Source organism: Emys orbicularis, chromosome 24, assembly GCF_028017835.1.
Source record: "Emys orbicularis isolate rEmyOrb1 chromosome 24, rEmyOrb1.hap1, whole genome shotgun sequence".
NCBI lineage: Eukaryota > Metazoa > Chordata > Testudines > Emydidae > Emys > Emys orbicularis.
Window position 1 is genome coordinate 13,858,688 of NC_088706.1, and position 27,684 is coordinate 13,886,371.

Here is a 27,684-nt window from a genome sequence, read left to right on the forward strand (position 1 = left end):
TTAGAGTTTATGGCCTGTGCTCTCCTCCTCGGCTCTGAGCTCACCCTCCTCCACGCCACCCTCATCCACCAGCCCATTGAGGTGGGCTTTGCTGGGCGGCTGCTTCTCGCCACCCTCCAAGGATGGGCCGGGCCGCTGCGGCGGGGGGGCGCCGTTGCCACTGGCCCCGGCTCCCCCAGCCCCCTCGGACTTGCCGAAGTTGAACAGTTTGCCCGGGTTGAACGGTTTGGTGGGCGACTGGACCTTCTCGGTGCCCCCGTCCCTCTTAGTCTCCGGCGACTTCAGGAACTTGAAGCTCAGGAAGCCGGGCAGTTTGTTTTCGCTGCCGGTCGGGGACTGGGCCGTGGTGGTGCTGGCTGCCCCGGCGCCACCCCCCGACAGGAACTTGCTCTGCAGTGGGATGATCTGCTTCAGTTTCATGACATTGTTGGTGGCCAGCAGGGAGCTGGGCCTCTTGGGCTTCTCAGAGCTGTGGGACAAGCCGCCGGCCCCTTTAATTTTGGCCTGGCTCTTCTCGTGGCCGGCGTCCTGCCCGGCTGCCTCGGGCTTCCCCTCGTCCCGGCTGGTCTCGCGCTCCTTGCGGGCGTGGTACTCGGCTTGCCGCTGCCGCTCCTCCTCCTCCCGCTTGCGCCGCTGCTGCTGCTGGTAGTGGTGCTGTGCCTGCCGCTCGTGTTTCTGGGGGAAGGGGGGAGCAGCTGGTTAGTGGCAGGGGCCTGGGACGTCAGGGGGTTTGGGGAGCCTCCTGCTCGTCACGGCGCAGCTCCAAGTGCCTCTCCCCTGGGCTTTCGGTGCCTCCAGCCCCGGGCACGTGAGCATGGCAGGGGTGACTCTGCAGAAGAGGGGCCGTGGCAAGGAGAGCAACCCCCACACTGCTCCTTGACGTGCATCACCCTGGGCCAGCACCCAGAGGGCAGGCCAGTGACTGTGCATGATCCATGAGACGACCAGCGAGGGGACAGGAGAGGGGTTGGGGACATGACATCTAGGCTGAGACACCCCCACGCTTGCGCCGCGCGTCCAGCCGGGGCAGCTGGGGTGTGGGTGAGCTGCGGACGCTCGACCCCTGGGAGCCGGACTCACCTTGAAGGCCTCCCTGCGCTGATACTCCAGCTTCGCCATCTCCTCCGCCACCCAGGCCGGGATGTCAGGGATGGCCACCTGGATGAGGTACTTCAGGAGCAGGGCAAAGTGCTGTGGGGAGGAGACAGGCAGAGAGCTGTGGGGAGGGTCTTGGCCGTGCCAGCAGAGGGCACTGCACAGCTGCTTTAGAAACGGCATGGGACTAGAAGCCCGAAATCTGATCGGCCCCCTGGGTTCCTCACCCTCTGATTCCAACCCGGAGCAGTTCTACTGAGCTGCCTCCCCTCCCCCCCAAGCAAATGCTGTGCCGGTCTGTGCTAAGCAAACAGCCGCAGCCCCGCTCCAACGAGAGACCCTACGATAACAAAGCACATGCACTGCTCCAGGTCCAGTGACAGATCCTACAATAACAAAGCAGCATACACAGTCCCAGCTCCAACAAGACACCCTACAACAACAAAGCAAATGCACCGCTCCAGCTCTAACCAGAGACCATGCAATAACAAACCACATGCACAGCCCCAGCACTCACAAGAGACCCTACAATAACAAACCTCAGCCCTGCTAGCACTTCCGTACCTCCAGCACCACCACGGAGATGATGGCTCCCTCCGGACTGAGCCACGGGAAGAGCCGCTGCAGCTGCCCGCACTGACCGATCAGGTAGCAGTTCACCACGATGGCCAGGACGCCCATGGCCTCCATCACTTTCTGCAAGACAAACATCCTGGGATGAGACGCGCCACTCACCCCTGCCACCTGTGGCCCGGCTCTTGCGCTGAGCTGGGAACCCAGCCTCTCCCGCCAAGCCCCTCTCCTGGAGCGGCATCCGGGCCAAATCTGAGTGGCCATGGGATCCTGTGTACCAGGTCACAACGCCACTGACTCAGATTTGGCCTGGCTGCCCCTCTGTCACGATGGCGGAATGGCCGAGCCAAATCTGCGGCCCTAGGCCTAGGACAACACGGGAGACACACTGAACTTTTGCTGAGGGTGGCAGATTGTCTTGTGCGGTCCCTGCGGATGCTGAAGGGGAAGGCGCGAGATCCCTGAGCTGCACCGAACGTGGCAATAGAGAGCTCCCCAGCTTGTCCCCTGGAGCAGGGGGCTCGCAGCTCATGCCGCTGCCAATGAACTCCTTAATCAGCACTCTCTCGTCCTGGTGAGGTATTTGTCCCAGTAACATCCTGTGGCAGCGAGTTCCACAGGTTGAATAAGTGCTTCCTCATTTTTAGTCATCATCAATTGGGGCCTTTTTGATTCCACTCAGCACCTCTTTGCTCCAGCCCTATGGGATAGGCTGAGCCGTCCCCCTATCTGCTTGTCATTGGATAGAATCAGACGTAACAGGGCAGCCTGCCCCCTTAAGGGCCAGCAGGCTGGGGCCAGCCAACTCTGGTCGACGAGCCTCACCCCACTACACCTGTATGGGGGCGTAGGCTTTAAGAGGAAGACAGCCCAGCACTTGGGGTGAGGCGGGGGCTGGGAGCCTGGCACTGTCTGATCATTCCCGTCTGCCAGAGGCCCTGGCTAGGAGGGCAGACCTGGCTTGGGTGGTGGGGATGATTGGAGCCCAGGAGCCAGCAGCTGGACAGGCCGTTGCCGCTGGGGCCTGCTGGCGAAGAACGGGGCTGAAGGCTGAGCCCAGCAGGGCTGAAAAGTCTTTTGGTCCTGGCTTGGGGCGAGAGCATAGAGCAACCCATCTGGAGAGTCACGTCGCCACCCCAGACACCGGGAGCCTGAGGAAGAGAGCAAAGCAGAGAGGCTGCAAGGCCAGGATTTTCCCCGAGGGACGCTCTGGGATGGCAAGGCCTGTGCCGAATCCTTAACAAACAGTAACTCGTGTTTCCCGCCAGACAGCTCTTGACAGAGAATACATGGTCGTTTCTCCTGCCGGAGACATGCAGCCACCTCTGGAGTGGAGCACAGCACAGCGCTGGGGACAGCGCAGTCCTGTATCCGTTTGAAAGAGCCTGGGAGACTAGGGAGGTGAAAGCGGAGGATGCCTAGGACACTGGGGTGAGCCTCCCGGCTCCTGCCGCATCAAATAGACCCTGGCTCCTCGTCTGCTTTCCAAGGGTAACAGATCCTCAGGACTGGGTGCCTGGCCGTGCCAGCTCTGTGCCCTGCAGGGATCCCCTGTGCCAGGCTAGTCCCCGGCAGCACAAAGCAGGCCACGATCCAGACCCTCTACAGCCTCTCCTGGGACTGAAAGTGCCATGCGTGGGCTCTCACACAAGTGCCCACCCTCCCGGTGGCTCTTGCTGCCCTGCGGAGATGGGGACCCGGCCACCAGCCCAGCCACCCCCTACCTGCCACTGCCCGATGCTCTCCACCCGCTGGCCGAAGGGGCGCTGCAGGCCGGTGCACAACTTGAAGGCGTCGCTGCGGATCTCGATGATGTTGTTGATGAGGGCGCACAGGGCGGCCAGGGGGAAGGCGGAGGAGAAGAGAACCACGTAGCCAAACTGGATGAACATCTCTTGGTAATCCTGGAACGTGTCCTGGGGGGAGACAAGTCATGCTGCTGCGAGTCCCTGAGGCCCCATGATCCCGACCCACAGTCCCCCCCTGCAATTCCAGCCCTGGGCTGCCCCCCCCCCACCAACCCCGAGCTCTGCCGGTGCCCCTCAATCCTGCCCCGCCCCGGCTCTGAGAGCACCAAGCAGGGTGGATCCAGGGGCGCTCTGTGACGTGAGCACTCTGGGCTCTGGGCAATTACTGAGACTCCTCTCGCCTGTTGTTTGATTCGAACGGAGCCCCCCGGGGCGAGAGGCCAGCGCAGCCCCTCACCTCGTACTTCTTCATGCAGCTCTCCACCTCGGCCTGGGTGAGGTGGGGGGAGTAGTTCTCCTCCGGTGGGTCAATCCAGGAAGCCCGGTTCCGCTTCCTGCCCTCCTCCTCCTCCTCTTCCTCCTGGCTTTCGGCCACCCGGCCCCGCCGAGCCCGCAGGGTCACCGCCAGCTCCTTGGCTTCTGGGAGGGGGCTGCCAGAGGGCCCCTCACTCTCCTCCTCGTCCTCGGCTAGCTCAAAGACGGAAGCGGGGTCCATGCCCTTCTCCACCATAGTGGGGCTGCCCTCCTCCAGGAAGCTGGCGTCCTCCATGGCACCCAGCTCCCGGCCCCGGCGCTCGGCCCGCTCGATGAAGCTCACCTTCTTCAGCTTGAGCCCGCAGTCCAGGATGCTCTCGTCCTCCGAGTCCGACTCCCGCTTCTCCTCCTCCTCCTCGGGGACGCCACAACCCCCGTTGAGGCACTTCTCCCCCTGGGGCCCCTCGCCTGCCCCCTCGGGCTCGGGGCCCGGCCTGGCCGGCTGCTCTGGCGCCGTGTATCTCTGGGCGAGCAGGCGGAAGATGGTGTGGGAGACGTCGCGGATGTTCTGCAGGCTCAGGTCGCCCCGCTGGATCTTGCGGTAGAGGTGGGGCTGGGAGACCTCCTTGATGTTCTGCAGGAACTGGCGGGTGATGAGCAGCGTGGCCAGCATCTGGGGAGGGGACAGACGTGCCGGGAAGGCAGGTCACATCTGGGGAACCCGCTCCCCTGCCTGTCTCCATCCCGCCGGCACCACCCCAAGGCTGGGCTCAAGCAGCCACTTTACAGAGGCTTACCCCGCCCCCAGGGCAAGGGAGGGAGTGGGGGGGGGGCGAGCAGGGGGTGCACACTGGGCTCAGCGACCCCACCACAGTTGGGTGAAAGGGGCCCACAGGGTGGCAGTTGATCGTATGGTGTTGATCAGCCTCCCCGCAGAGGCTGCTGGGATGGGGAGGGTTTAATTTCAGCTGGCCGCTGAAATGCGCCAAACTCATCACACCAGACCCCCCAACCAGCCGGCACAGGACGGCAAATTTCAGTCTGCTGCCAATGGGTGTAATTAGAACGGGGACCCTTGAGGCAAAAGACACGGAGCCTCCTTCCCTGTCACCTGCAACCAACTGCCCTAAGAGTGAAAGGCCCCATGTCCCATTTCCTGCCCCCTTGAGCCAGCCAGTCCCCCCACCCTGGGGCCAGGGCTGGTGCCCCCTAGAGCGGAAAGGCCCGGATCTCACCCCCCAGCCCCGTGTAATTGCTCCTTTGCTTTCAAAGGCTCCCCTGTGCCCAGTGAGACCGGAACGGTCCCACGGCTGTTCCCCTGGGCGGAGGGTCAGACTGTCCAGCCAGCTGGGCTGACCCACGCGGCCGAACTTTCCATGGCGTGGGATGAATCTGCCAGTGGGTGGCATGCACAGCCTGCCCCCGCCCGCCACCCCTCCTACTTTGGATACGGCCAGGCTCCAGCCAAAGCTCAGGAGGCCCTTAAAGGAGATGAGAAAGAGGTGGAGCTGAAGGGTGATGAAGGGAAGGAGAGCGTCTCTGAGCTGACGCACGAGGCTTTGGGAGAGAGAGAAGATGAGCAGGAGCTGCGGAAGGGACAGACGAACACAGAGAGAGAGAGAGACAACGAAAAGGAGAAATCAACTGAGACCCCAAATCAAGGCAGGGCTTAGGGCGGCCCGGCCTGCGGATGGGAGCGGGAGCCAATGGAAAGTTTCGGCCTCTCTTCCTAAGGGGCCAGTGATTCTGGGGGCCCGACTTGAGACGCCGTGGGTCTGAGCAGCATCCACAGCTCTGTCTGAAGGCGACAGGGGGCTGTGGGTGCGCAAGCCCTGGGTGCCAGCAGAGGGGGCCACAGAGCTGCAGTGGAGGCCTTGGTCCAGAGCCCAGCTGGATTTACCTCCACAGGGACCCCGCCGTCCCCTCCCCGGCCCAGCACAGGCTCCTGGGGTGGAGACACCCCTTACCTCCTTCAGCCGCTCCATGTCTTTGAGGTAGAAACCGATGTAGAAAAGACTTAGGTATGAATTTACAAACTGAAACTGCCGGGGAGAAAGAGGGAGGGTCAGTGTGAAACAGCGAGTCAACCCCCGCCTCAGGATTGGGCTCCGGGGCCTCCAGCTCCCCCCCCCCGTCTGACTTGTGCCCATCAGGCCTGGGGGCAGCTTGAGGTCCCAAGCAGGCCCTAGAATCCCCGCTTGTTCTTAACCCTCTGGGGTGGTGGTGCCCAGCAGGGATCTCCGTGGCTTGCTGGGATTCTGGCGCGGGGGGTCCTGGGGGTCAGCGGCCAGGGTTGACAAACTGGGTGTGTGCAGCCAGAGCTAAAGGGAGGCTCCCCTCGCTCTCAGAAAGCCACAGGCTGGTACGGTCACTGCTGCCAACCAGCAGGGGGCGACGTGGTCGCTGCACGGAGCTGGGGTCCCCTGGGTGGAAGGATTCTCCCGGTGGCTGATCGGCTCCTTGCGGTAGCCACCCTGCACCGCTGCGGCTGCTCCCAGCAAGGGCACCCTCCCCTCCTCGGCAGCAACCCCGCTGTAGCTTACCAGGACGATTTTAATGATGAGGTGTTTCTCGTAGGCACTCTGCAGCCGGTAGTTTTCTGGAACAGGAACAGAGAGACTCAGGCCAGGGGGTAGGGTGGGGGGGTGAACGGAGAGTGGGGGTGGGGAGGGTGAGTCAGGGCCCCAAGGAGGAGTAACCAGCACTCTCAGTGCCCGGCTCCAGCCGCGCTCCGTTGGGCCCAAGCACTGACCTCAGGGATGCACCTGCCCCGGGATACTGGGATCCCCGAGGCCGGATTAGCCCCTGGGACGAGCTGGAGCGTCTCCAAGCCCTGGACATGCAGCGGATTACAAGTGTGGATGTGTTACGACAGCAAATGACCAGCATGGCCCCAGCCGGGCTCCCGGCTCCTGCAGCAGGATGGGACCTCCCGCTAGGAGCCGCTGGGCCCGGGGATTTGACCCCAGAGGACGCAGGTTTGGAGAAGTCCCCAGAACCCCAATGCTTCTCCCAAACTGGAGTCAGCAGAGCTTGGATGGGGTCACGGCCTTCCTGGGGGCTGCTGGCTGGCCTGCCCCAGCTCAGCAGAGGCCGGCCGGATCGTGGGGGACCGAGCGGGCTGGGAGTGTGCTGACGTCCCAACCCTGTTGCCGTGGTGGCTGCAGACTGATCCCAGGCCCCCCCAGCGCCCGATGACGCACCCATGTCGTTCAGCCAGTACGCGATCTTTCTGTAGACGTCATCGCAGGCTGTGACGATGAGGGCCAAGGCGATCTTGGGCAGGAAGCGGATGAGCCGGGGGAGCTCCTTGATGCTCAGCACAAACTCCTGCGGGGACACGAGGGGCAGGGATGACGTCAGCCCAGGGGCCAGGGAGTCTGCAGGACGCGGAGACACCGGTGGAGCCCCAGGGTGGGTGGTAAGTAGCTGCTGGCATAGCACCTGCACCTGGCTCTGCCCAACCCGTGCTCTAGGAAGGGGACACGGAGCCAGCAGGACGCGGGGGTGGAACAACGCCGGCCGGCCGGGGAGAAAGGGGAAGTTCAGCCACAGAGCACTACAGAGTCTCCCTCCCAGGCACGGTGGGATTTAACTTACACACGCACGTGCACAAACTTTCCTGCGGACACACGTCATGCACGTCACGGGCTCAGGAAAACTCTCCCAGCCACATGCACAGGCGTGTGTATACACGCACGCGAAGACACATGCCGGCGTGCTAACAGCTTCCTGTCTCCTCTCACCATGCCCTGCCCCATTCAGCAAACATCAGCCCCCACTTCCCCGGGGTGAGCAGACCCTGCACGCGCCTGCGCCAGCATGCAGGCCGGGCCGAATTGTGACGGGAGTCAGGGGTTCGTGGTGCCCCTGCGCTGCTCCCAGGAATGTGGAGGATTTAGCGCCCGCTCCTGGCGGGAGGAGAGGCACCTGGTAGCGGCCAGCAGGGCTGGGCCGGGGAGAGCGTCACCCACCTGCAGCTCGAAGCACCCCAGCATGACGAGGAAGACAAAGGAGAGGCAGATGAGGCAGACGGGCAGGCTGACCAGGCACTGGAAGAGCAGGCGTTTCCATGGCGGGTAGTAGAATTCCTCCACGTTGGTCACCGGGCTGATCCTCTTGATGCCCTGGAGGGGGAGATGGCAGCCTGTGACCCTCCATGGGCCAGACACCCCCCCACACACACCTGGGGAGATCCCGCCAGGATTTTGGAGCAACCAAGCTGGGGATCTGCCTCACAATTCCCAGTAGACCCCTGTGCCGGGGAGGAAGGGGAAGCTCAGCCGCAGAGCGCCCCAGAGTCTCCCTCCCAGGATTTAACTTACACACGCACGTGCACAAACCTTCCTGCGGACACACGTCCACGGACACGCTCACGGGCCCAGGAAAACTCTCCCAGCCACATGCACACGCGTGTGCATACACGCACACGAACACACATGCTGGCGTGCTAACAGCTTCCTGTCTCCTCTCACCACGCCCTGGAGCCCTCCCGCCCAGCTGGACGGGGGCCCTGCCCCTCGCTGGCTCCTGTCAGCATCAGAGCCCAGCTCTCAGTTCCTCAGCTGGTGTGAAGTGGTCCCGCTCGGGGGGCTTCCGGGGAGCTGAGGATGTGGCGGCAGCTCTGGGCACTGGCTGATGGGAAGCCCTCGCTGCAGGAGCCTGGGATCCCTGCTGGTGCGGAGGGCCTGAACTCGGCTCTGTGGACGGCTGCCCCGCTCCTGGACTAGCCTGGTACCATCAGGAGTGACTTCACCTCAGGCAAAGGGGCTTTCAGGTCACCCTGGGCTGCCCACCCCCATCACTCACCCTGAACTGTGGCCGGGGCTCCTCAATGGACTCGGCAGGCGTGTCCAGGGTCCCCCACTTGTAGGCAAACTCAGCCCCCCGCTGCTTCCACTCCTCCAGGAAGAGCGTGGCCCAGATGACGTTGAAGATGGCAAAGACCACGCAGCAGATATCTCGGCTGGTCTGGGAGGGACAGACATGGGGGCAAAGGGCGGGTGGGGACGGGTTACAAATAACAAGCAATGAACAGCAGAGCCAGGAATCGAACCCAGGAGTCCTGACACCCAGTCCCCACTGCTCTAACCACTAGACTCCACTGCCCTCCAGTATCCCAATGCTGAGAATAGACCCCAGGAGTCCTGACTCCCGTAATGAAATGACCCACCTTGTAGGCTAGGGGGAGATGGACACAGCACTGAGCGTCAGCCCAAGGGGGTGCTAGCGAGTACCGCAGTTCCCTGCCCCACTGCAGTGCTCCCAGCCTGACTGTCTGACCCCCCGCCATCTCCCGGGGCTCCCCCAGCCCTTCCCCGGGCGCAGCACCCTCACCTGGTCGTTCTCGGTGAAGGTGTAGAGGATGGAGCCAAAGACGGCGGGATACACCATGGCCGAGGTGTAGAAGCCGAGCCAGGCGAAGTACATGGCGATCTTCACCCCAAAGTAATCGCAGATCTCGTCTGCCGAGGGGAGAGCAGGAGTCAGCAGCCAGGTCGGGGCCATGGACGGCCACAGGGGCGGACGGAGAGGGGGCAGGAGATGCTCCGGTGCCTTGAGCCGGGCTCTGAATCCAGGCACTGGAAAGTGGGCACTGACCTTCCTGGGTGGCTGCGTTTAGTGTCTGGGTTTCTGGGTGCTCATGTCTGTCTGGGGACATGTGCGTGGATGGGGCATGTCCGGCGAGGGACACGTCCAGCGAGGGACACGTGCGCGGCTGGGGCACACCAGCGAGGGACACGTGCACGGCTGGGGCACATCCGTCGAGGGACACGTGTATGGACTGGGGCATGTTTGACGAGGGACACGTGTATGGACTGGGGCACGTCCGGCAAGGGACATGTCCAGCAAGGAACACGTGCGCAGCTGGGGCACGTCCGGCTCAAGCACGTCCAGCGAGGAACACGTGTATGGACTGGACACGTGTATTAGCAACTCCGGGGGGAAATCCCCCTTTTCAGACCCTCCTCTGACCCCCTGGAATCAGGACCCCGGAGAGTCCTGGCAGTGGTGGCATCGCCATGGCGATGCTGCAGCACCAGCCCCTCCCATGGGGGGTAACCGAGCTCTCCAGCGGGCGGCGGGTACGTACCCAAGGGCTGGGCCTCGCAGATTGCCTGCACCCAGGACTTCATGAGCCGGTTGAGGATTCTCTGCTCGTGGACGGGGAACACCTGCTGGATGACGCCGCGGGCCACCAACTCGGGGACTGCGTGAGGAGACAGCAGTGAGGGGCTAGGCGCTCAGCCAGCCCCTCCCCGACCCGTGCAGCCCTGCCCAAGAAGATGCCGGGGTCTTTTCCTCCCCCGGGCTCCAGCCAGGGCTGCGAGTTGGGGACAAGTGCCAGGGGATGATTTAGGGCTTGCAAAAGTCACTGACAGTCCCCGCAGGATAAGCAGCTCCCACCTCCCCATGGCTCTGAGGCTCCCGCTGCCACACGCATGCACACACGCACACATGGGCTGCCCCCCATCTGAACCTCCTCTGACTCTCTCAGGCGCCCCCCCCCCCCCAGCAGCCTGACCCCGGTGGCATTACACCCACCCGCTCAAAATCTGAGTGAGTGGCATCGTGACCTGGCGCCCGGGGCCACAGCACCACTCAGGTTTGGCCCAGCCCAAAGTGGCCAGGCCATGGCCTATGTGACACACACACACATGTACACAATCATGCACACACACATGTTCATACACGCGCACACGCATGCACACACGCCACCACCCCAGCCTGTTTGGAAATGGGCCAGATGAGACGGTCCAGTTATTATCAGCTGGCGCCAGAGCAGCTGGCTATTCATCTCCCTGGGCCCGGCTCGCGACGGAGATGGGTAGGGCCGCGAGGGGGCAGTGGGCTCCGATCGGCTCCCTCCCGCGGGCCGGGCGCCGCACTCACTGACAGGCTGTCCCTCCAGGAACTGGATGTTGTGCAGTGATTCCCCATGCTTGGCTCGCAGGTTCTCCAGCCAGTACCTGATGATGTTCTGCCGTTCCTGCGGCCGGACAGGGAGAGGCAGGACTGAGCCCCAGGGACGGTGCGCAGCACGAAGGGACCCCTGCTTTACCACCAGCCCCCCACATCTCTTCCAACAGCCCGATGCGCACAGGGAAGGCTGTGTAGGAGGAACCAGTACTCCCGCCAGAGGCCCAGGACATTAGCTCCAAAGCCACCCTCCCCAATGGATTCTCAATCCCGCTTCTACCCCACGGCGCCCGTGCCGGCCCTGCAGGCGAGAAGAGCTGCCAGGGGGGAGGCCTGACCCCACTGCAGTGCCAGGGTGCCTCCCCCAATCCCAGAGACCCGGGGCTGGCCCAGCAGTGCCCACCTGGGAGGTAAAGAAGAAGAGTTCGTTCTCGATGTTCTCGTAGATATAATCCTCCTCGCAGGAGAAGCTGCGTGTGCCCCCCCCGAACTCGGCCTTCACCGGCTTCCGCAGCCCGATCTCGTCCGCCCCACGCAGCAAGCTGCCCCGGAGAGAGATGGGGGGGGAGCCGTGAGGCTTGGGTGACTGTGGCGCAGGACGAACCCACACGCCTCTCCTCCTCCAGCCCTCCCCAAAGACAACAGGGTGGGAGCGACCCAAAGAGAGACCCCAACACAGGCGCGACCTACCTCTCGTAGGTGGCAGTGACGAAGAAGGCGTACGCCTTGGTGTGCCGGTGGTGCCGGATCTGGATGATGAGCTCGGGGATGCCCAGCCGGATGTGGTTCAGGAGCCAGAGCAGTGTGTGGTCGTCCATCGTGTCTGAGGGAAGAGGAGCGGGGAGACGCAGGTGGGCAGCAGCTCGGGCAGGGAGCGGGCACCCCCCGCCCGCAACGTCCTGCTTTGTGGGCTCTGGGGATTTCATGCAAGGCTTGTGGGAGTGCAGACGCTGATTCCAAGTGAGAGCCTGGGGGGGAGCAGTCAGGGGCCTGCTGTCTTCCCTGGCCCAGCTCTGCTGACCCCAACTCTGCTGTTCCTGCCCCTGCCCCCGCTCCTCGATCCTGACCCCCAACTCTGCTGTTCCTGCCCCGCCCCAGCTCTGCCAACGCCCCTCAGTCCTGACTTGCAGCCCCTGTGCCGCCCCCCCCCCCCCAAGCTATTCTACTTCTGGACACCAGCATTGGGCCAAAGGCTATTATGGGCCAAGGCTTGGAAGGGTAGGCTACCAGGAAAATCTCTGGCTGCTGCAGGAAGTGAGGTAGCACCCTCTGCTAGACCCCAGTGCTGCAGGGAGCAGGAGGGGCGCTCCCCCTTCACAGTCAGTGTGACCCCAAGGCCCTCGCTAGGGGGCGCTGCGCTGCAGGAAGCGGAGTGAGGGGCGCAGTAGGAGTCAGTGCTGACCCCAATGCCTCAGCGCGGCAGTAGGGGGCGCTGTGCTGCAGGGAGCAATCTCTGTCCGATGAGCTGAAAGCCTGAGTGTTTGGGATCCCGGCCCCCCCGGCGTTCTCCACAAGTGCTAGGGTGTTAGCCCAGGCATCCTGCCCTATCCCAGCGGAGATCATCCCATGCTGCCTCCCTCGTGCAGCGTCCCCTGGATGCAACCGCCTTTGCCTCTTCCTGTCGTGACACCGTTGCATTGTGCCGAACAGCTGCCACGTCCCACCCCAGAGGTGGCTGCCTTCCAGTGGCGGGCAGAGCGCTCCCGGCGCGTGTTGCTGAGCGGCCCCTTACCGGCGAAGGTCATCAGCACGTCGCAGTTCTCGGTGGGCACCGTCTTCATCCAGGATTTGTGGGACATGATGTAGCGCCCGGCCTGGAGCAGCCGCTTCCCGAAAAGCTTGTCTGCCAAGGGAGCCAGAACAAGGGGGTCAGGGTGTGGCAGCGAAGGAGCTGGGCTGGAAATAGATGCAGGGGACATTGATCCCTCCAGGGGATGGGGGAAGGATGAGGCGGTCCCAGGAGGAGGGGGCGACGGGGTGGGGGCAGACCGAGCTGTGACTGGGAGGCCAGAGGCCGGGAGCCCTGGCTTGTCAAAGCAAAGAGGGGGCTGGGCGGCTCTACACTGAGCCGGGTCTGGAGCTGGGCCTTACCCTCAGGGCATGTGACCAGCATCGCTTAGACTGAGCCAGAGTCTTGGCCAGATGGGGCCATGCCAGGGATGGGGACGAGCTGCCGGCAGCTGGCCAGGGCTGAGGGCTGGCACATAATCCACAGCACAACACCCCAAGATACAACACAGCATGCACACAAATCATGACACAGGCATGACATGCATGATACACACAAAACACACACTTACCCCCTCGACACCTTACACAACACGTGCCCAAGATACACCCCCCCACACACACGTGTGCACCAGGTCACCCCAAACCCAACCAGAGCCATCCTCACACAAAGACACACGCGGACTCTCGCACATGGATCACCAGCCCCCGGATCAGTCTGGGCCCAAGAGTGGGACTGTCTTCAGAGGGCAACTGGAGGCCAGAGAAGGGAAACTGAGGCATGGCTGTGCCCTGATGGGGAGAAGTAAGCCAGACGCCTGTGGTTTGCCTTCATCCTGTCCCTGCATAGCCGCCTCCTCATTGTAGGAGTCGCTCCAGGCAGAGGCAGGGCTGTCTCTTGGTTCTGGGTTGTACAGTGCCTAGCACCGGCTCCGTGACTTGGGTTCCTAGGCCCTACCACAATACAAATACCTAATAGACGTTCTCGTCTCCTGTCTCTGCCCCCGCCGTCCCCCTCCACACACACACTTCCGTTCTGCCCTTTCGGAGATGATGGGACCAGCAGTCCGGGTCTGGGGACCCCAATGATGGGGGTGGAGGTTGTATAATGGCAGGATCACATTCTCCTCTGTCCCGTTCCTCGTGCATTGAGCTGGGGTCTCCATGAAGCCGACCCCAGCGAGACCCAGGTCTCTTTGCTGAGCAGCTGCAGCCAGTGCAGGACCCAGCAAGGCGTCAGCGTGGCTCAGAGGATTCCTGCCAACGGGCAATGCCCTGTGCTCGCCCAGGGCCGGACTCCTCTGCCGTCCGCAGGCTGCCCGTTCCCCTAGCTCAGCCGGGTTCCTCAGTCTCCTCCAGACGGGACATGTGGCCTCTTGTCTAGAGTCGCCAGGCGGCCGAGTCAGCAGGCTCCAGGGGTTTCCTCTTGCATCTTTCCCTGTTCACGGCCACCTGTTCTGTCTCTTCAAAGCCTCATGCCGGGGGCGCTTCCATCAGAACAGATGAGCCAGAGCTGCTGGCGCTCGGTGGAGGGGATTATCTGGGGATCAAAGCCAGCCCTGGAGGGGGCAGCTCCCACTTATTCCCCTTCCATTGAGCGGGCACCCCCCGAAGGTCTCCGCTGAAATCCCATCTCTGCAGCGGGATACGGGGCTCTCTCCCAGGAAGGCAGGTTCTTCCCTTCCCATCCGCCTGTGCAGCTGCCGGCCTGCAGGCAACTCGGGCCAGACTCTCCTGGGTTTCCCCGGCTGTTCCTGACGGAGGTGGCAGGTGGGAACCCTGCTTTGTGAAACGGGGCTGGCGCAGGCTGCAGCATGATCCCCATTCCCGGCAGGCCGGTCGCTGGGCTGGCAGCTTGGCCAGGTGATCCGGCACCAGCAGAGACTGGCCAGATCCTCTCCCCAGATCAGCATGCATGCGGTGGAACCCGCAGCTTCGGGGGTGAAAAGCTCTGACAACGCAGCGCAGCAAGGGGGCTGCCTGCAGACCCCGACTGCCCGGAGAGCTGCAAGGGCTCTGGGTCTGGGCCTAGCACAGGGGGTGGCTGGAAGGGACCGTGCAGGGCTCTGAGTCCATGGCCCCCTCTCCACTCGTCTGCAGCTGTCCCCCTACGTGCCAGCTGGACGGAGACACCCCGGGTCAGTCAGCCTGGCACACAGCCAGAGAACGATTTCCCCCTCTCTCAGCCATTGGCCAGCCTGTCCTACGCTCGCCTCAGCCCGGGCTCGGTTCCTCCCCTGGTGGCTGCCCAGAGAGGAGCTGGACTGGCAAACGCTCCATGTTCATCGAGGGACGGCGAGTGCCCCCGAGCCAGGGTCAGCCCAGAGGCGGAACAGACCTGGGGCTGGGCACCCTCTGGGCACGTGGCAGACACCAAATCCTGCCCCACCCCCAGTCAAACAGCCCCATCTCCCAGCCTGCCCCCTCACTCCATCATCCCAGCCTGCTGGAGCCATGAAGCTCCATGCTACACCCCCCTCCCCCAGCCCACCTGTGTGTCCTCTCCCACCCCCCACCCCCTCGCTTCTCCCATCAGCTTCTTACCTACGTCCCTCCCCAGCGCCTGGGCCCACGGCAGAGCCGCCCCCTCCTCAGCCGCAGCGGGGGGCCTGCCGCAGCCCCTGCCTGGAAACACTCGCTCGGGAAGCCGGGAAGATAGGGGAACTGACAGGAGAAAAAGCAACCTGTCTCCATGGAAACCTGCGCAGGCCCCACGCCGCAGCCCCCATGGGAGCAGGGGGCCGGTCCCTGTTTCCTTCCAGCCGGTCGCTTCCCTCCGGCTCTTCCTTTTCATCCTGTTCATCTCCCCATTTGCTTAGCCAGGAAACCCCAACTTCAGGGCAAATCTGCTTCTTCGGGTGCCACTCTAAGCCGCACTGGCAAGGGGACGACGGCTGGACAGCACAAGCCAAAAATCCCTCCCTTAATTCTCCCCCGTTGCCTTCTGAGGCCTCTGGCTCCTGCTCCACCAGCTCCCCCTGGAGTAGGGGTCTGGGCCCCCCTCTTTGGGCAGGCAGGATGTCCTTGGCTCCCTGCCTGGCTGGGAGAAGCGGCCCTGGCATACAGAGCCCTGTGCTGGGCTTTTCTGCGCTCAAAGGTGCCCCTGGCTTGCGCGCCCTTCTCCACTTGTGCATCCACAAGCCCCCTCCCCAACTTTGGGCACGCCGCATGCCCCTTTCACCTTCAGATGGCTCCCCCCCCCCCCCATCACGCCCGTCCTCGCTGCAATTAAATGCCACGAAACCACAGCAATGGCACCCAGAAAGCGGAGATTCCCGGAGGGGCCCCAGGGGGAGCTCACCACCCCTGCCCCTGCCCCTGGGGAGTGGGCACTACAGACACGCACCAAGGCCCGATCCTGCACCAGACTGTGTTCCCTCATCTCCCATCAGTGCCAGGGGGAGACCAGGGCCCCCAGCACCTTGCAGGATCAGGCCCGTGGACCAGGAGCTCTTTGGGGCAGGGGAAGCTGCCCCTTGCTGGGAGCGGTGGCCCAAACTGCCCCGATGCTTCAATCCCTCTCCCGCCCCTAAAGCCATGGAGCACAGAACAGACGGGGGGGGGGAGCAGCGGGGAATCCAGGGGAGGTTATAACTGTGACCCCTCCCTCCGCAATGATGACATGAAGCCCTGCCCCTCCCCCTGGCACCTTCGGCTGCTAACGCTCCCAGCTCCATGGCCCAGTCCAGCCCTGGGGGAGGCCAGTCGCTGTGGCCCATTCATCTCTCTGAGGCTGCCAGGGAAGGGGCTGGCTGGTGCCAGGGGATGAGATGGGCATCTGGGCTCAGACTCACCCAGCTCCACACCCCAGGGTGCTCTGGGTGGCAGCAGGGCTCCCGGGGAGGCAGGTGCTGTCTGGGCAAACGTGCCCTACACTGCACCAGGCAGGGAGAGGGGAATGACCCTGGGCCTGCCCCACCCTGGGGAACCGGCTGTGCCTGCTGGCCCAGTGGGGAGCATCGCCAGAGAGGCTGGCTCAAGCCCAGGTGCACACAGGAAGCACCCGCCCTTCCCACCCCCAATGCTAATGGGGCAGCAGGGCCGGGCAGCTCCCAGAACCTGTCCTGAGCCAGGAGCCTGGGGCCGTCTAGGCTGAGGCCTGAACCCCACTAATGAGCTACACCCCTAATCTGGGGTGGGGGGGCCTAGCAGACAGATGGACTGATCCCCGCCCCAGGGGCTCCTGGACATGTCTCTCCTGCCTTTGGCTGGTGACCACCCGCGGCTGGCTGGGCCCTGGCTGGGCTCCGCCCTGCGGCAAGGGGAATCCGGGCCCGGCTGCCTCCTCGGTTCCCTGCCCATCCACAGACACCGAACCCCACTATTCCTTGGCACTTGCCTCATTGCTGTGTGGCCAGGGTGACCTTCCCCGGGAGGCACTGACTGTCCCACAAGCTGACCCAGCCCCCCACCCCCAGGGACCCTCACTGGACCTGATCCAACAGGCCCCTGGCCTGGGAGCAGATCTCTCCCTGAGACGCTGCGCTTGGGAGAGTGAAGGTTTTAGAGAAACCAGCTGGACCCAAGCAGAGCAGGTACAATGGGGGGCGAGTCCCTCCCCCAGCTCTGCCGATGCCACTCAGTCCTGACCCAGAGCTCCCCTGCTACCCCAGACCTCGGCCCCTCCCCACCCCCAGCTCTGCCGATGCCCCTCTGTGCTGACCCGCAGCCCCCCTGCTACCCCAGACCTCGGCCCCTCCCCACCCCCAGCTCTGCCGATGCCCCTCTGTGCTGACCCGCAGCCCCCCTGCTACCCCAGACCTCGGCCCCTCCCCACCCCCAGCTCTGCAATGCCCCTCAGTCCTGACCCGGAGCTCCCCTGCTACCCCAGACCTCGGCCCCTCCTGAGCAAACACCACCGACTGTGCCAAACCGTGCTCCACCTTGGCTGAGATCCACCAAACTCATTTCATGTGACTCAGCTGGGGCTGGTGCACCAGCCCCCGGAGCATTAACCCTTTACCTCCCTCCTCCCCAGGCACAGCTTCCCACTGTCCTCTCAGGGGCTGAGCGCCTCGCTCTCCATCCACTGCCCCGTTCCCTGGGCTGCGACCCCGCGTGTGGGTGGGAGAGGGGGCGAGAACAGGCCTGAGGCTTCTCCAGTCTGGTGAGTGCTGCTGAAAGGATGCCCTGTTCTGGCTGGGCATGGGCGAAGACCTCGTTTAACCCCTCGGGCACCATGGCGCTCTGCACAGCCCCCTCCGCTCCAGCAGTACAAACAGTTTGGCTGCCCTTTACCCCTGGGCCTAGGCACTGAGGTTCCCACGGGCTCCCGGCGTGTGTCTGGGGACTGATCCCCATTGGGGGAGAGGGGCTGTGGGGGGAAAGAGAGGCAGATGGTCAGGCACCATGTCCTAGGAGCGAGCGGCCTGTCAGCCTGCACAGTCATCTCCCCGAGGGGCGGGTGGGGACCCCACATGAGCTAGCTGCTAGAGGCATCGAGGCCCTGAGGCATACACAGGACGGAACAATCCTGAGGTCTGTCCCATCTCCAGGGCCCTAGCTCCGACCTCCTGGCATGGCCAGAGCTACGTCACCCGATGCTAGGCAGCCCCATGGCTTGATCTGGCCGGAGCCGGGATGGGGTGGGCTAGTGCCCTGCCCTCCCCGGCGGGCTGGACTTGATGCTCTTGGGGCTGTTCCTGTGACCTGTGAGGGGCAGGAGCCTGGATGCAGGGCTGGTGGCTGGCTTGTGCGATGGAGCTGGGAGCCTGTCCGGGGCAGGCTGGCATGCTCCGTGACTGCAAACCCTACTCTGGGCCAATGCCGCAGCTCTTGAGGCAGCTTCCCCGGCTCGCGGGGTGCATTCCAGGCCAGGCACCACACCTGGGCATAGACACCGTCCCAAACCCCCTGCCTGCCCTGGCCATGAGACTGCCCTTCTCCCACCCAGGCACTGCTGGCTGGCCACTGTGGGCACGGAACAAAGCAGGGCTCTGAGCGCCTGCTGCCGAGCTCCGGGATGGAGAGCACAAGCCCGGCATTGTGGATGCCAGGGTTCCTGGGCACAGCTGCAGCAGGGAGGGGGGGCAGGAAGCTGTAGGGAGGGTGGCTGGGAGGTTTCCTGCTCCTGGCCTCCTTAAGATGGGGAGTTCTCCAGGGCTGTAGTTTACCCCAGCCCTTAGCGCTACCCCCTGCACAGACAGAAGGGGCAAGGCTCCCCCCAGGTCCATCGCCTGCTCCTGCCACCCCACCTCGCACCCACCTACCCTTCTGCACCTCTCCCATCCCTCCGCTGTCGCTCTTGCTTTAACTCTGCACGTGCCAGTGGCAATCCCTCTGAGAGTCCCAGGGAGCCAGCCGGACACCGTCCAGCCCAGGGAGCCAGGGGTTAATCTCAGGCTCTATGGCAGGTGTCTGCGAGTCTGTTCCAATGACCTTTTCCCCCTCACCCCCCATTTCATTTCAAGTCCTTAAAGCGCCAGCTTTGAAGTGAAACAAACCAAACAACCCCACCAAACCCGAGGCGGCGGTTTATGAAAAATCTTGGCTCTTTGCTCTCCCTTTAATCAGCGACGGCCCTCGGTATGAGGCACGCAGCAAGAACAGCCCTGAAGCATGCCAGTGCCATGCGCCCGCTGTCCCTGCAGCTTGGTTCCTGTCTAGGATCTCCAATACCAGCAGCATCTTGCTTTTCACTTTTCCTAGAAACGCTGGAGATGCATGGTGAATAAGATCTGACTTCCCACTGGATCATTTCATCCCTAAGGGAGACGTTCACCCCGTGCGAAGGGGCTGGCGGCACAAGCGCTAGATGCCACTTAAGCTCTGGATGAAGTTGACAAAGTCTGTGTATGGGCCACTTACGTCCCATTTAAGCCCAGAGTTTAAGTGGGACTGGCGTGGTGTGTAACCTTGTACTGACCCTCACCCTCTCAGTGCCTGGCAAACTAGAGGCAGGGATCATTTCCTGCTGTCGCTAAAATGCAGCCACCTCTGGGGTGGAACGTGTGGCAGCTCTTTAACAGCTGCGGAGCAATGCTACCCAACAGTTTGGGACAGTGAATGAAGGTAAAGCCTGCAACAGGTTTGATAACTGGACAAATGGGTGCATTTTACAGACAGGAGACTCCACCATGATTGTCTGTAAATTTTTGCACCTTGTAACGATACAGTAGATGAATAAGATTAGCTGAGTAATATACTGCATGTTAATATATAGTTCCAGACAAGGGTGCGGCCTCTGGTAAACAAGAGAGACAAAGCCGGAACTCAAGCTGGGTGGAAGCCTGTTTGTACGCTAAACATGCATCTTGTAAACTAAAGATGCAAACAACAGCTGTGTAACACCTGTGATTCCATGTCGCATGACAGACTCCGAGTGCTTCATTGAGCTGGTCATGGAAATCAGGGTAGTTTGAAAGGACAGAGAGATGTTGGACACAAGAGCCTCCTGTTCTAGAGAGGGCAGGAGCAGGAATGGCAATGGAGACAGTGTTGCCTAGTGGACAGAACACTGGACTGGCCTAAGGGCATGGGCTCAAGCCAGTGGCAGGCCTGGGAATTGATGGGTGACAATGGGAAATCACGTCCCCTTCCTGTGCCTTGGTTTCCCCATCTGCAAAATGGGGATAAATGATACTCCTTTGTAAAGCGCTTTGAGATGAAAAGTACAAGGATTCTTCTTAATTCCTTGATCAGTTTTTCTTGTTGTAACAAATTGCAGGCCAGCTCCTCCATGGCTGTCAGCAGGCGCAGCAAAGCGGCTCCAACGGAGTTACTCCCACAGGCTACCTCACACCAGCTAAGGATCCGGCCCCACCACAGGGAACTTCACAAAGAGCATTGTTTGAAGTGGAGTCTTTGGCTCTCGAGCCGAGAGGCCATCTGAACGGGGGACGAGGGCTCGTGTCGGCGGCTCTGCCTCACAGCTCCTCTGATCAGACCTGACTCGGGAGTGATGTCTGGAGGAACTGCGTGATAGTAAAAAAACAACCCAGAGGATTCCTTGGTACCGACATCCAGGAGAGACTGCAGAGAATGGGGTGCAGCACCAGCACCCGATTGTAGATGGCTGCACCCCACCCCCCATCTTGCCTTGTTCATGCAAATACCTTGTTTACAAACCAGCAGAGGAACATAAGAAACTGCCACATCAGAACAGCACATGGTGCATCAAGCCCAGCATTCTGGCTCTGACGCTGGTCAATACTGGCGGGTGCACGCCATGCACCCAGTTGCCTGATATTGCAGAAGACATTTCTTCCTGGCCACAGCCAGCAATCCGCTTATGCCCTGGAGCATGAGGGTTGAGAGCCCTTGCGCTGCAGTTAGCCACGGCCACGCTAAGCAGAATAAAATCCTCAGTCTTTGGTGCTGAGGGATCCTGCATGCGACAAAGTGATCTGCAGGGCCGAAATGCAGTCACCTCTGGGGTGGGACGCGGCAGCTGAGCAGGAAGCGAGGAAGAATCCTGCATCCAGCAGCGCTCGGGGTTGGCTGGCAGTGGAGCCCGGTGCTGGAATTCTGCCTGGTGAGCTGCCAGGGACCCCGTTGGTGCACAGACCTGGTAGCAGGGTTATAATGAAACCGTGGGCTCCCTTGTATGTCAGTGACTCACATGTCGGCCTGTCTGGCGTCCACATCATTGCAGCCGTCTGGTTCGTTAAGGCACCTGATCGATGCGCAGTAACGAGGCTGCTCGTCACTTTCCCCGTGTCTGTGGGTTTCTCTTGCCCCATCCCCAGCTCCCCTGACCAGAAGCAGCAGCTGCAGATCCCGCAGCTCTCTCCAACCGGGCAGCCTGCGCGCTGACTCTTCCTCCAGCGCTCTCGGCATGGGCACCGCAGCCCTCTCTCCGGTGGGAGGGGGAAGCCATGTGACTGCAGAGCCCCCCTGAAGGCGGGAGTTAGCGGCCGTGGCTCGGGCTGCACGTGACAGAGCTGGGTCTGAGGGCTGGATCCCGTCTTTGGCTCCCAGGCCCTGCACTGGGTCATCGTCCTTGTAGGAGTCATGGTGACAGCTGCCTTCGTGCTGATGGGAGATGCTGGGACTGAACAGGCCACGGTGACTGAAGCTGTTCCCCCTGCGGGGGATCCTTGGGGGCCCGTTGGTGGGGCGCTGTACGGGAAGCTTGGCTGTACCACACCTGACACGGGAACAGAGGCCTCTCGTCTCCAAGGGGCCGATCCGCCAGCGCCAAGCTCCAGTGCAATAAAGAGAGTGACTGTCCCTGCCCTGGACCCTGCCCAACAAACGCCGTTCTGCTTTGTTCCTCCCCGCAGCACATGTGGCTCTTGCAGAGCCTGGCCTGGCCTCTGAGCCCAGCCCCCAGTCGGTCTCCTGCTAATCCACCCGACTTTCCGCTTCGCGCCCCGTTGCTGGAATCTGACTGCCCCCAGCCCTGGGAAACAGCTCCCAGCCCGACTCCCTCTGCACGGGGCTGAGGACCCCGCTGGGCTCCCAGAGGAGGTGGGGGCAGCACACCCTGCCTGGGAGAGCAGGACCCTTTCCTTTCCAGCCACCAGAAAAGCTGCTTATGTTGGCGGCAGCAGCCCAGCTGCGGAGCAGCTCGTGCCCCTGGGATCGGAGTGATCACAGCCTGTGGTGATGGTGACGCTGGGCCGCAGACACAGAGAGCTCGGGGACCACCGGGTCGGATGCCCGAAGAGAAGCAGGGACCAAGCAGCCCTAAGAGTCCAGGTTCTGGAATAACCACCCAAGGGTGTTCGGAAGCAAAGGGCTCCCTGCTGGAACTCAGTGATGATAACCGATTGAACATGAACTCTGATCTTTGTGCTCTGAAAGCCCAAGCTCCTATCCCTTGAGCTAAAGGAAACTCACCACTCGCAATTAGCTGTATAGGGCCTATGACCTACAGATGAGCAATTTAGTTCCACCCAATAGAGGGCAGCGGTGTGCACACACCTCCCGTTCAACTCGCTGCACATTCATCACGCTACTTAGCCTGAAGGATCCACAGAGCCTTATAAAGAGTCACTACCCAGTAATTTAGGACAGGAAGTGAAGGCAGCTCCTGCATGCAGTCAACACCACCCTGGGGATTTGGGTGGAAGGATGGAATCAGCCTATGTTGGAATTGGCCCCCTCCTACTGCCATCGAGTGGGGTGGTACCAGCAGCAGCCCCAGGAGTGTCCTACTCCAGCGCTGACCCAGCCCAGCGGGAGCTTTGAACCCCTGCCCTAGGGCAGACCATCCCAAGAACCTCCCTCTCCCCCTGACAAAGCAAGGAGCCGCTAAGGCACTGCCAGCACAGTGGGGTGTTCACATGGGCACGGCTTTAAAGCGAGCTGAGTCCAGGCACGGGATGGAATTCATGAATAAGCTACACCCAGAGCGGTGGCTTCAGCAGCTGGGAATCCTCCTCCACCATGTTCCCAGCCACATGGAAGAGGTTTGCTTGGCAAAGAGGCTCCAACCCTAGGGGGCTTTCCCAGCATTTCCACACTAGCCATTTACTGATCTACCAGCCCAGAGCCAAGTCCCAGCAGTGCCGCCCCAGAGGAGAGAGCAGGTTAGATGAAAGAACTCCTGATGGTTAAAGAAACAGCCCCACATCTCCGGCTCCGTGTCCCCACCCTGCTTCGTCTCCCTGCCGGATTCTCTCTGTTTCTAACTGCCTCATTTCTGGTGTCTTGGCTTCTCTTCCAAACGCAGCCCTTTCCCATCTCTGCAGGGAGGAAACTCGCTTCTCAGCTTTGCCCGGATCCCAAGTACATTTGTTTTCTTGAGCTTCTTCCAGATCTTGATTGTTAACAAGATCCTGTTCACCACATCTAGGAAACGGAGAAATAAACTCCTGCCCACGGCAAACCTGAGCGAGAATAAAGTCATGCCCAAGGGCTCTGCCTTCACAGGCAAACAGCAGCAGCTGGGGCATTGCTAGGGATGGATGCTGCCCGTTGTCTGGCTGATGATGCTTTGCCTGGACTGTACACAGCACTTTCCACGTGAGTAGCTTTGAATGGTAGGAGAGTCTCATCCCTGTTTTACGGATGGGAAATCTGAGGCAGGAGCAGGACAGGGCCTCCCCCAGAATCGCAGACCGAGCAAGTGGCAGAGTTGGAAACTGCACCCAGAAGTCCAGAGTCTCACTCCCCACCGCTGCTGAAATCACTAGAGAACCCAGGAGTCCTGACTCCAAGCCCCTGTGCTGTGAGCACACTCAAAGCCCAATAGAACCCCGATCTCCTGCCAGACCTGGGGCCGGAAGCTGGGGTTCCCCTGCCCAAGGGGCAGATGGGGCTAGAGCTGCTTGCCCTTTCAGTCTCACTGCTGGAGGAGGTTTGGCCCAAGCCCGCATGGCAGAGTCTGTAGGGATGCAGAGATCCAAGCCACGAGCACTCGCTGCTTATGCCTAAGGCCAGCGCGGGTCCAGGATGGCCGGGTTCCAAAGGATCTCTGCACTGCAGGAGCGGGGAGGCGGCTCAGCCAGGCCCAGGGGTCTCCGCCCCACAAAACGAAGCCCCCTGAGCCCAAGCTGCGATTCCAAGGAGCAGATTCCTCGCACCAGGCGGGATGAGCTCATCCTCCTGCCGATCATGAATTATTAAAGCTTCGCTCCGAGAGTTGTGATTATAGGCTGCGAAACAAAGGGCTCCAAGCGGGCAGGCAGGCGGCACTGCTCTGGGAAGGCAGGGGTGTGTGCTACTCATCCAGATGCACACGCCACTCACACGCATGCACACTCACATGTACAGGCATGCTGACCCATGCGTTCACAGATAGGCACCCGCCAGCACTCAGACCCCCTGCACCCGCCAGCGCACACACTAGTGTAAGCCAGTACACGTGCATACAGAGACACACGCTAAGTGTGCATGTGAACGTACGTGCCTGGATGTGAACACGCCTCCCAGGCCGGTGTGGAATGGGAGCATGTATGTGATGGGGAGGTGAGAGTCCCCAGGACTAGCGCTGCTGCTGTCTGTGATTCGGACTTTCTGCTTTGGCCGCGCAGGCTGGGCAGAGCTCCACTCTCTGGCAGTGAATGAACAAAACCTCCCCCACCACCCCTGCAAGGCAGAGCCCCCTGCAACCACCCAGCTGGGGAGGGGTCCGGGGCCTTACATTTCCCCCCAGGCCAGCACCATGTCTGCTTCTGGGGGTTGGGCCCCGCTCCCTCCCTGGTACAATGGGACATCCAAAGCCGACCCCCTCCCAGGTTCATTTCCAGCTGCCACTGCGGGAGACGGAAACTTAGTGCAGGAAAGTCCTGCCAGAGCCCAGCTGCCCTCAGTGCTGAGTCTGCAGCTGCATCATGCCTGGCTCGGTCCCCTCTGCGATCAGGGTGAGCTCCCCTGGCTCTACGCAGGAGCCTGTGCGCCAGTCCCTAGCTCCCAGGAAGCCCCACTGCTCCATCACAAAAGCCTCGTGAATAGCGTGTCTTTCTGGGTAATGTCATTGTTTCTCCCGTGGCAGGATCATGTGCCAGGCAGCGAGGTTTGGCCCACTCCTGTTCCAGGCCTTGGAGAGATCCTTGGTGCAGGGGACCGAACAGGGAATAATAATGGATCTCAAAGCGCTTTACGAACCTGAATGTAGCAAACCTGACGACTGCCCCCCCACCCCTGGCAGGTAGGTAAATATTATCCCCACTCTACCCATGGCACAGGGGGGGTGACGTGATTTTGTCCAAGGTCACGGAACAAGCAAGTGGCTGAGGCAGGAAAAGAACCCAGGAGTCCTGACTGCCAGCCCCCAGCTCTAACCATGCTCCATCCCAGAGACTAGAACAGAATCCAGGCGTCTCAACACTCACTGCTCCCTGCTCTAACCCCTCGACAACATTCCCTTCCCTGAGCGGGGGCATAGAACCCAGGAGTCCTGGTTCAGTCCCCCTGTGAGAACAGACACAACAGCACCGCTGACAGCTCCCTGCAGCGCCCACGAGACAAGACCAAATTCTAGTGTCAGTTCCACCACCGCAATTCGGGAGTCACTCCCCTGGTGCCAGTGAAGTGACTCCAGATTACACTCCTTGTGTAAATGGGAGCAAAACCTGGCCTTCTAGAAATAACCGGTCACGCTCAGCGCTGGCGTGACTCCCTTGGAATCAATGGACTCTTTTGGGCTTGAAACCTCCCATTCATGCCGGGGGCTGGCTCGGGGCTTTAACGCCAGTTCTTTGGTTTAGCTGCATCTCCCTCTCCCATTCATACCACCCTGTCACCAGGCTCCCGTGCAGCTAACCTTGGGCTCGCCAGACTAAGGTCACGGAAGCCGCAGAGCGCTTTGGTACCAATACATCACCAGCCCCGGCCTCCCAGGGAAGCCCAAGGCAGCTCTTTGACACACAGCGCTGCTGTTTACTAGGTTCTAATCGCCAATTACGCTGCCACAGATGCCCGGTTCCTAGGAGGACATAAATTAGGTCACTCTTCATGCGCCCGCATCTGTCTGGGAATTTCAGTTGCAGGGTTTTTCCCTTATCACAGATCCCTGCGGCTGCCCCCCACACTTCTCCCCACATTGAGCCCTCTTGATCCGAGCAGAACCACAACCCCGACGGGGCCCTGACCGCAACACGGGCCAAGGCGCTGAGCAAGTCAGGGGGAGACCACATGGACCAGGGCATTTTAGGACCAACACGCCCCCCCCCCCCATCCTGCTGCCTTGAAGAATTCCTGCCCCCCCCTCCCCAGCCTAGCTCTCCCCCAACTCTGCTCCCCAAAGTCCTGCTGGCTTCACTGACAGCAGCCGGGTGGCATCTGCAGGGAGCGCTTCCCCCCCCCCCCCCAAAATCCTGCACACGGTCAATGGGGAATGGCCCAAAGCAGAGGCAGGACCGACCCCCCCAGCCCCGCTTGCCTTGGCTGTCTCCCCCCGGGGCTGCTGGCAGCGTGTGCGCGGGGGCCAGGCAGGGAACCTGCAAAGGCGCTTTCGGGGAGCTGCTGCTCCAGCCCCCAGGGGAGGCGCAGCCGGGCCCCCGGCAGGGGTTGCTCTTGCTGGGGGAGAGGACGGGGCGGGGTGTCGGTCCAAGCCCAGGCCAGCGGGATTTCACCGCAGCGCTGCAGGGGCCGGTCCCGCTGGGGCCCCCCAGGACCCCCCGGGGCCGCACGCACTAGCCTACCCAAGACCCCGGCCGGGGCCGGCTCCGCGTCCGCCGGGGCTCGCCTCTGCCGCTCGCCCTCCTGCGAGCCCGGGGCTGGCGCGCCCGTCTCGGGCATCCTGGCGAGCCGCGGCCCGGGGGCTCAGCGGGGCTGCGGCGGGGGGTGCGCGGGGGGCCCCGCCCGCGCCATGGGGGCTCCGCTCCGGCTCCCCGCTTGTCCTCGCGCGCCCGGCCGCGGCGCCCCGAGCCGGGGGAGGGGACAAAGGAGGCGAGGCGAGCGGCAGGCGGCTGGGTGAATAGTCTGGTTGGCCTCCGCCGCCCCAGCGCAATCCGGGAGTATGGGCGGGGGGGAGTATATGGGGGTAGGTGCGGGAGGGGGGGCTATGGGGTGGGGGAGGGATGGAGGTAGGTGGGGGGAGCGGTAGGGATGGGGGTGGGAGTGTAGCTATGGGGTAGGGGAGGGATGGAGGTAGGTGGGGGGAGCGGTAGGTATGGGGGTGGGAGTGTAGCTATGGGGTAGGTGCGGGAGGGGGGGCTATGGGGTGGGGGAGGGATGGAGGTAGGTAGGGGGAGCGGTAGGTATGGGGGTGGGAGTGTAGCTATGGGGTAGGGGAGGGATGGAGGTAAGTAGGGGGAGCGGTAGGTATGGGGGTGGGAGTGTAGCTATGGGGGTAGGTGCGGGAGGGGTAGCTATGGGTTCAGGTGGGGGGAAGGGTAGGTATGGGGGTAGGTGGGGGAGGGGTAGGTGGCAGGAGGGGTAGGTATGGGGGTAGGTGGAGGGATGGGGGGTGGGGGAGGGGTGGATATGGGAGTGGATGGATGGATGAATAGAGCCGTAGGTATGGGGGGATGGATGGATAAAGAGGAAGGTATGGGGGTGGATGGATGAAGGGGTTGGTATGGGGGGGGATGGATGAACAGAGCCGTAGGCATGGGGGGATGGATGAACAGAGCCGTAGGTATGGGGGGATGGATGGAGAAAGAGGAAGGTATGGGGGTGGATGGATGAAGGGTATGGGAAAATGACTTTCCCAGTATCACACACAGCAAAGCATTGGCAGAGATGGAAGTTGAACCTGGGAGTCTGGATCTCAAGTCCCCCTCTCTAAGCATCAGATAATAATCCCCCTTTT

The 27,684-nt window shown here is 62.1% G+C and overlaps 1 protein-coding gene across 1 annotated transcript; it reads right to left on the reverse strand.

Annotated features, from left to right (window-relative positions):
- Positions 1 to 26,669, reverse strand: ANO8 (anoctamin 8). Its single transcript, XM_065422380.1, has 18 exons — positions 26,573 to 26,669; positions 12,544 to 12,654; positions 11,502 to 11,634; positions 11,215 to 11,353; positions 10,785 to 10,881; positions 9,985 to 10,101; positions 9,228 to 9,355; positions 8,700 to 8,861; positions 7,865 to 8,017; positions 7,094 to 7,220; positions 6,434 to 6,489; positions 5,858 to 5,932; positions 5,333 to 5,476; positions 3,874 to 4,563; positions 3,393 to 3,584; positions 1,660 to 1,791; positions 1,081 to 1,191; positions 1 to 675 (listed from the first exon to the last, which is right to left on the reverse strand). Exons 1-18 carry the CDS (start codon positions 26,667 to 26,669, stop codon positions 1 to 3), a joined length of 3,339 nt encoding a protein of 1,112 aa, XP_065278452.1.
- Between the last annotated feature and the right edge of the window lie 1,015 nt (positions 26,670 to 27,684).

Bases quoted from the DNA above. Each gene is read 5' to 3' on its own strand.
- ANO8 (XM_065422380.1), bottom strand. From the start codon at position 26,669: ATGCCCGAGACGGGCGCGCCAGCCCCGGGCTCGCAGGAGGGCGAGCGG. The intron at 8,018-8,699 runs GTGAGTGATGGG...CTCCCCCTCCAG, and splicing joins AGCCCCGGCCACAGTTCAGG to GGCATCAAGAGGATCAGCCC. The intron at 7,221-7,864 runs GTGGGTGACGCT...GTGTCCCCGCAG, and splicing joins TGGGGTGCTTCGAGCTGCAG to GAGTTTGTGCTGAGCATCAA.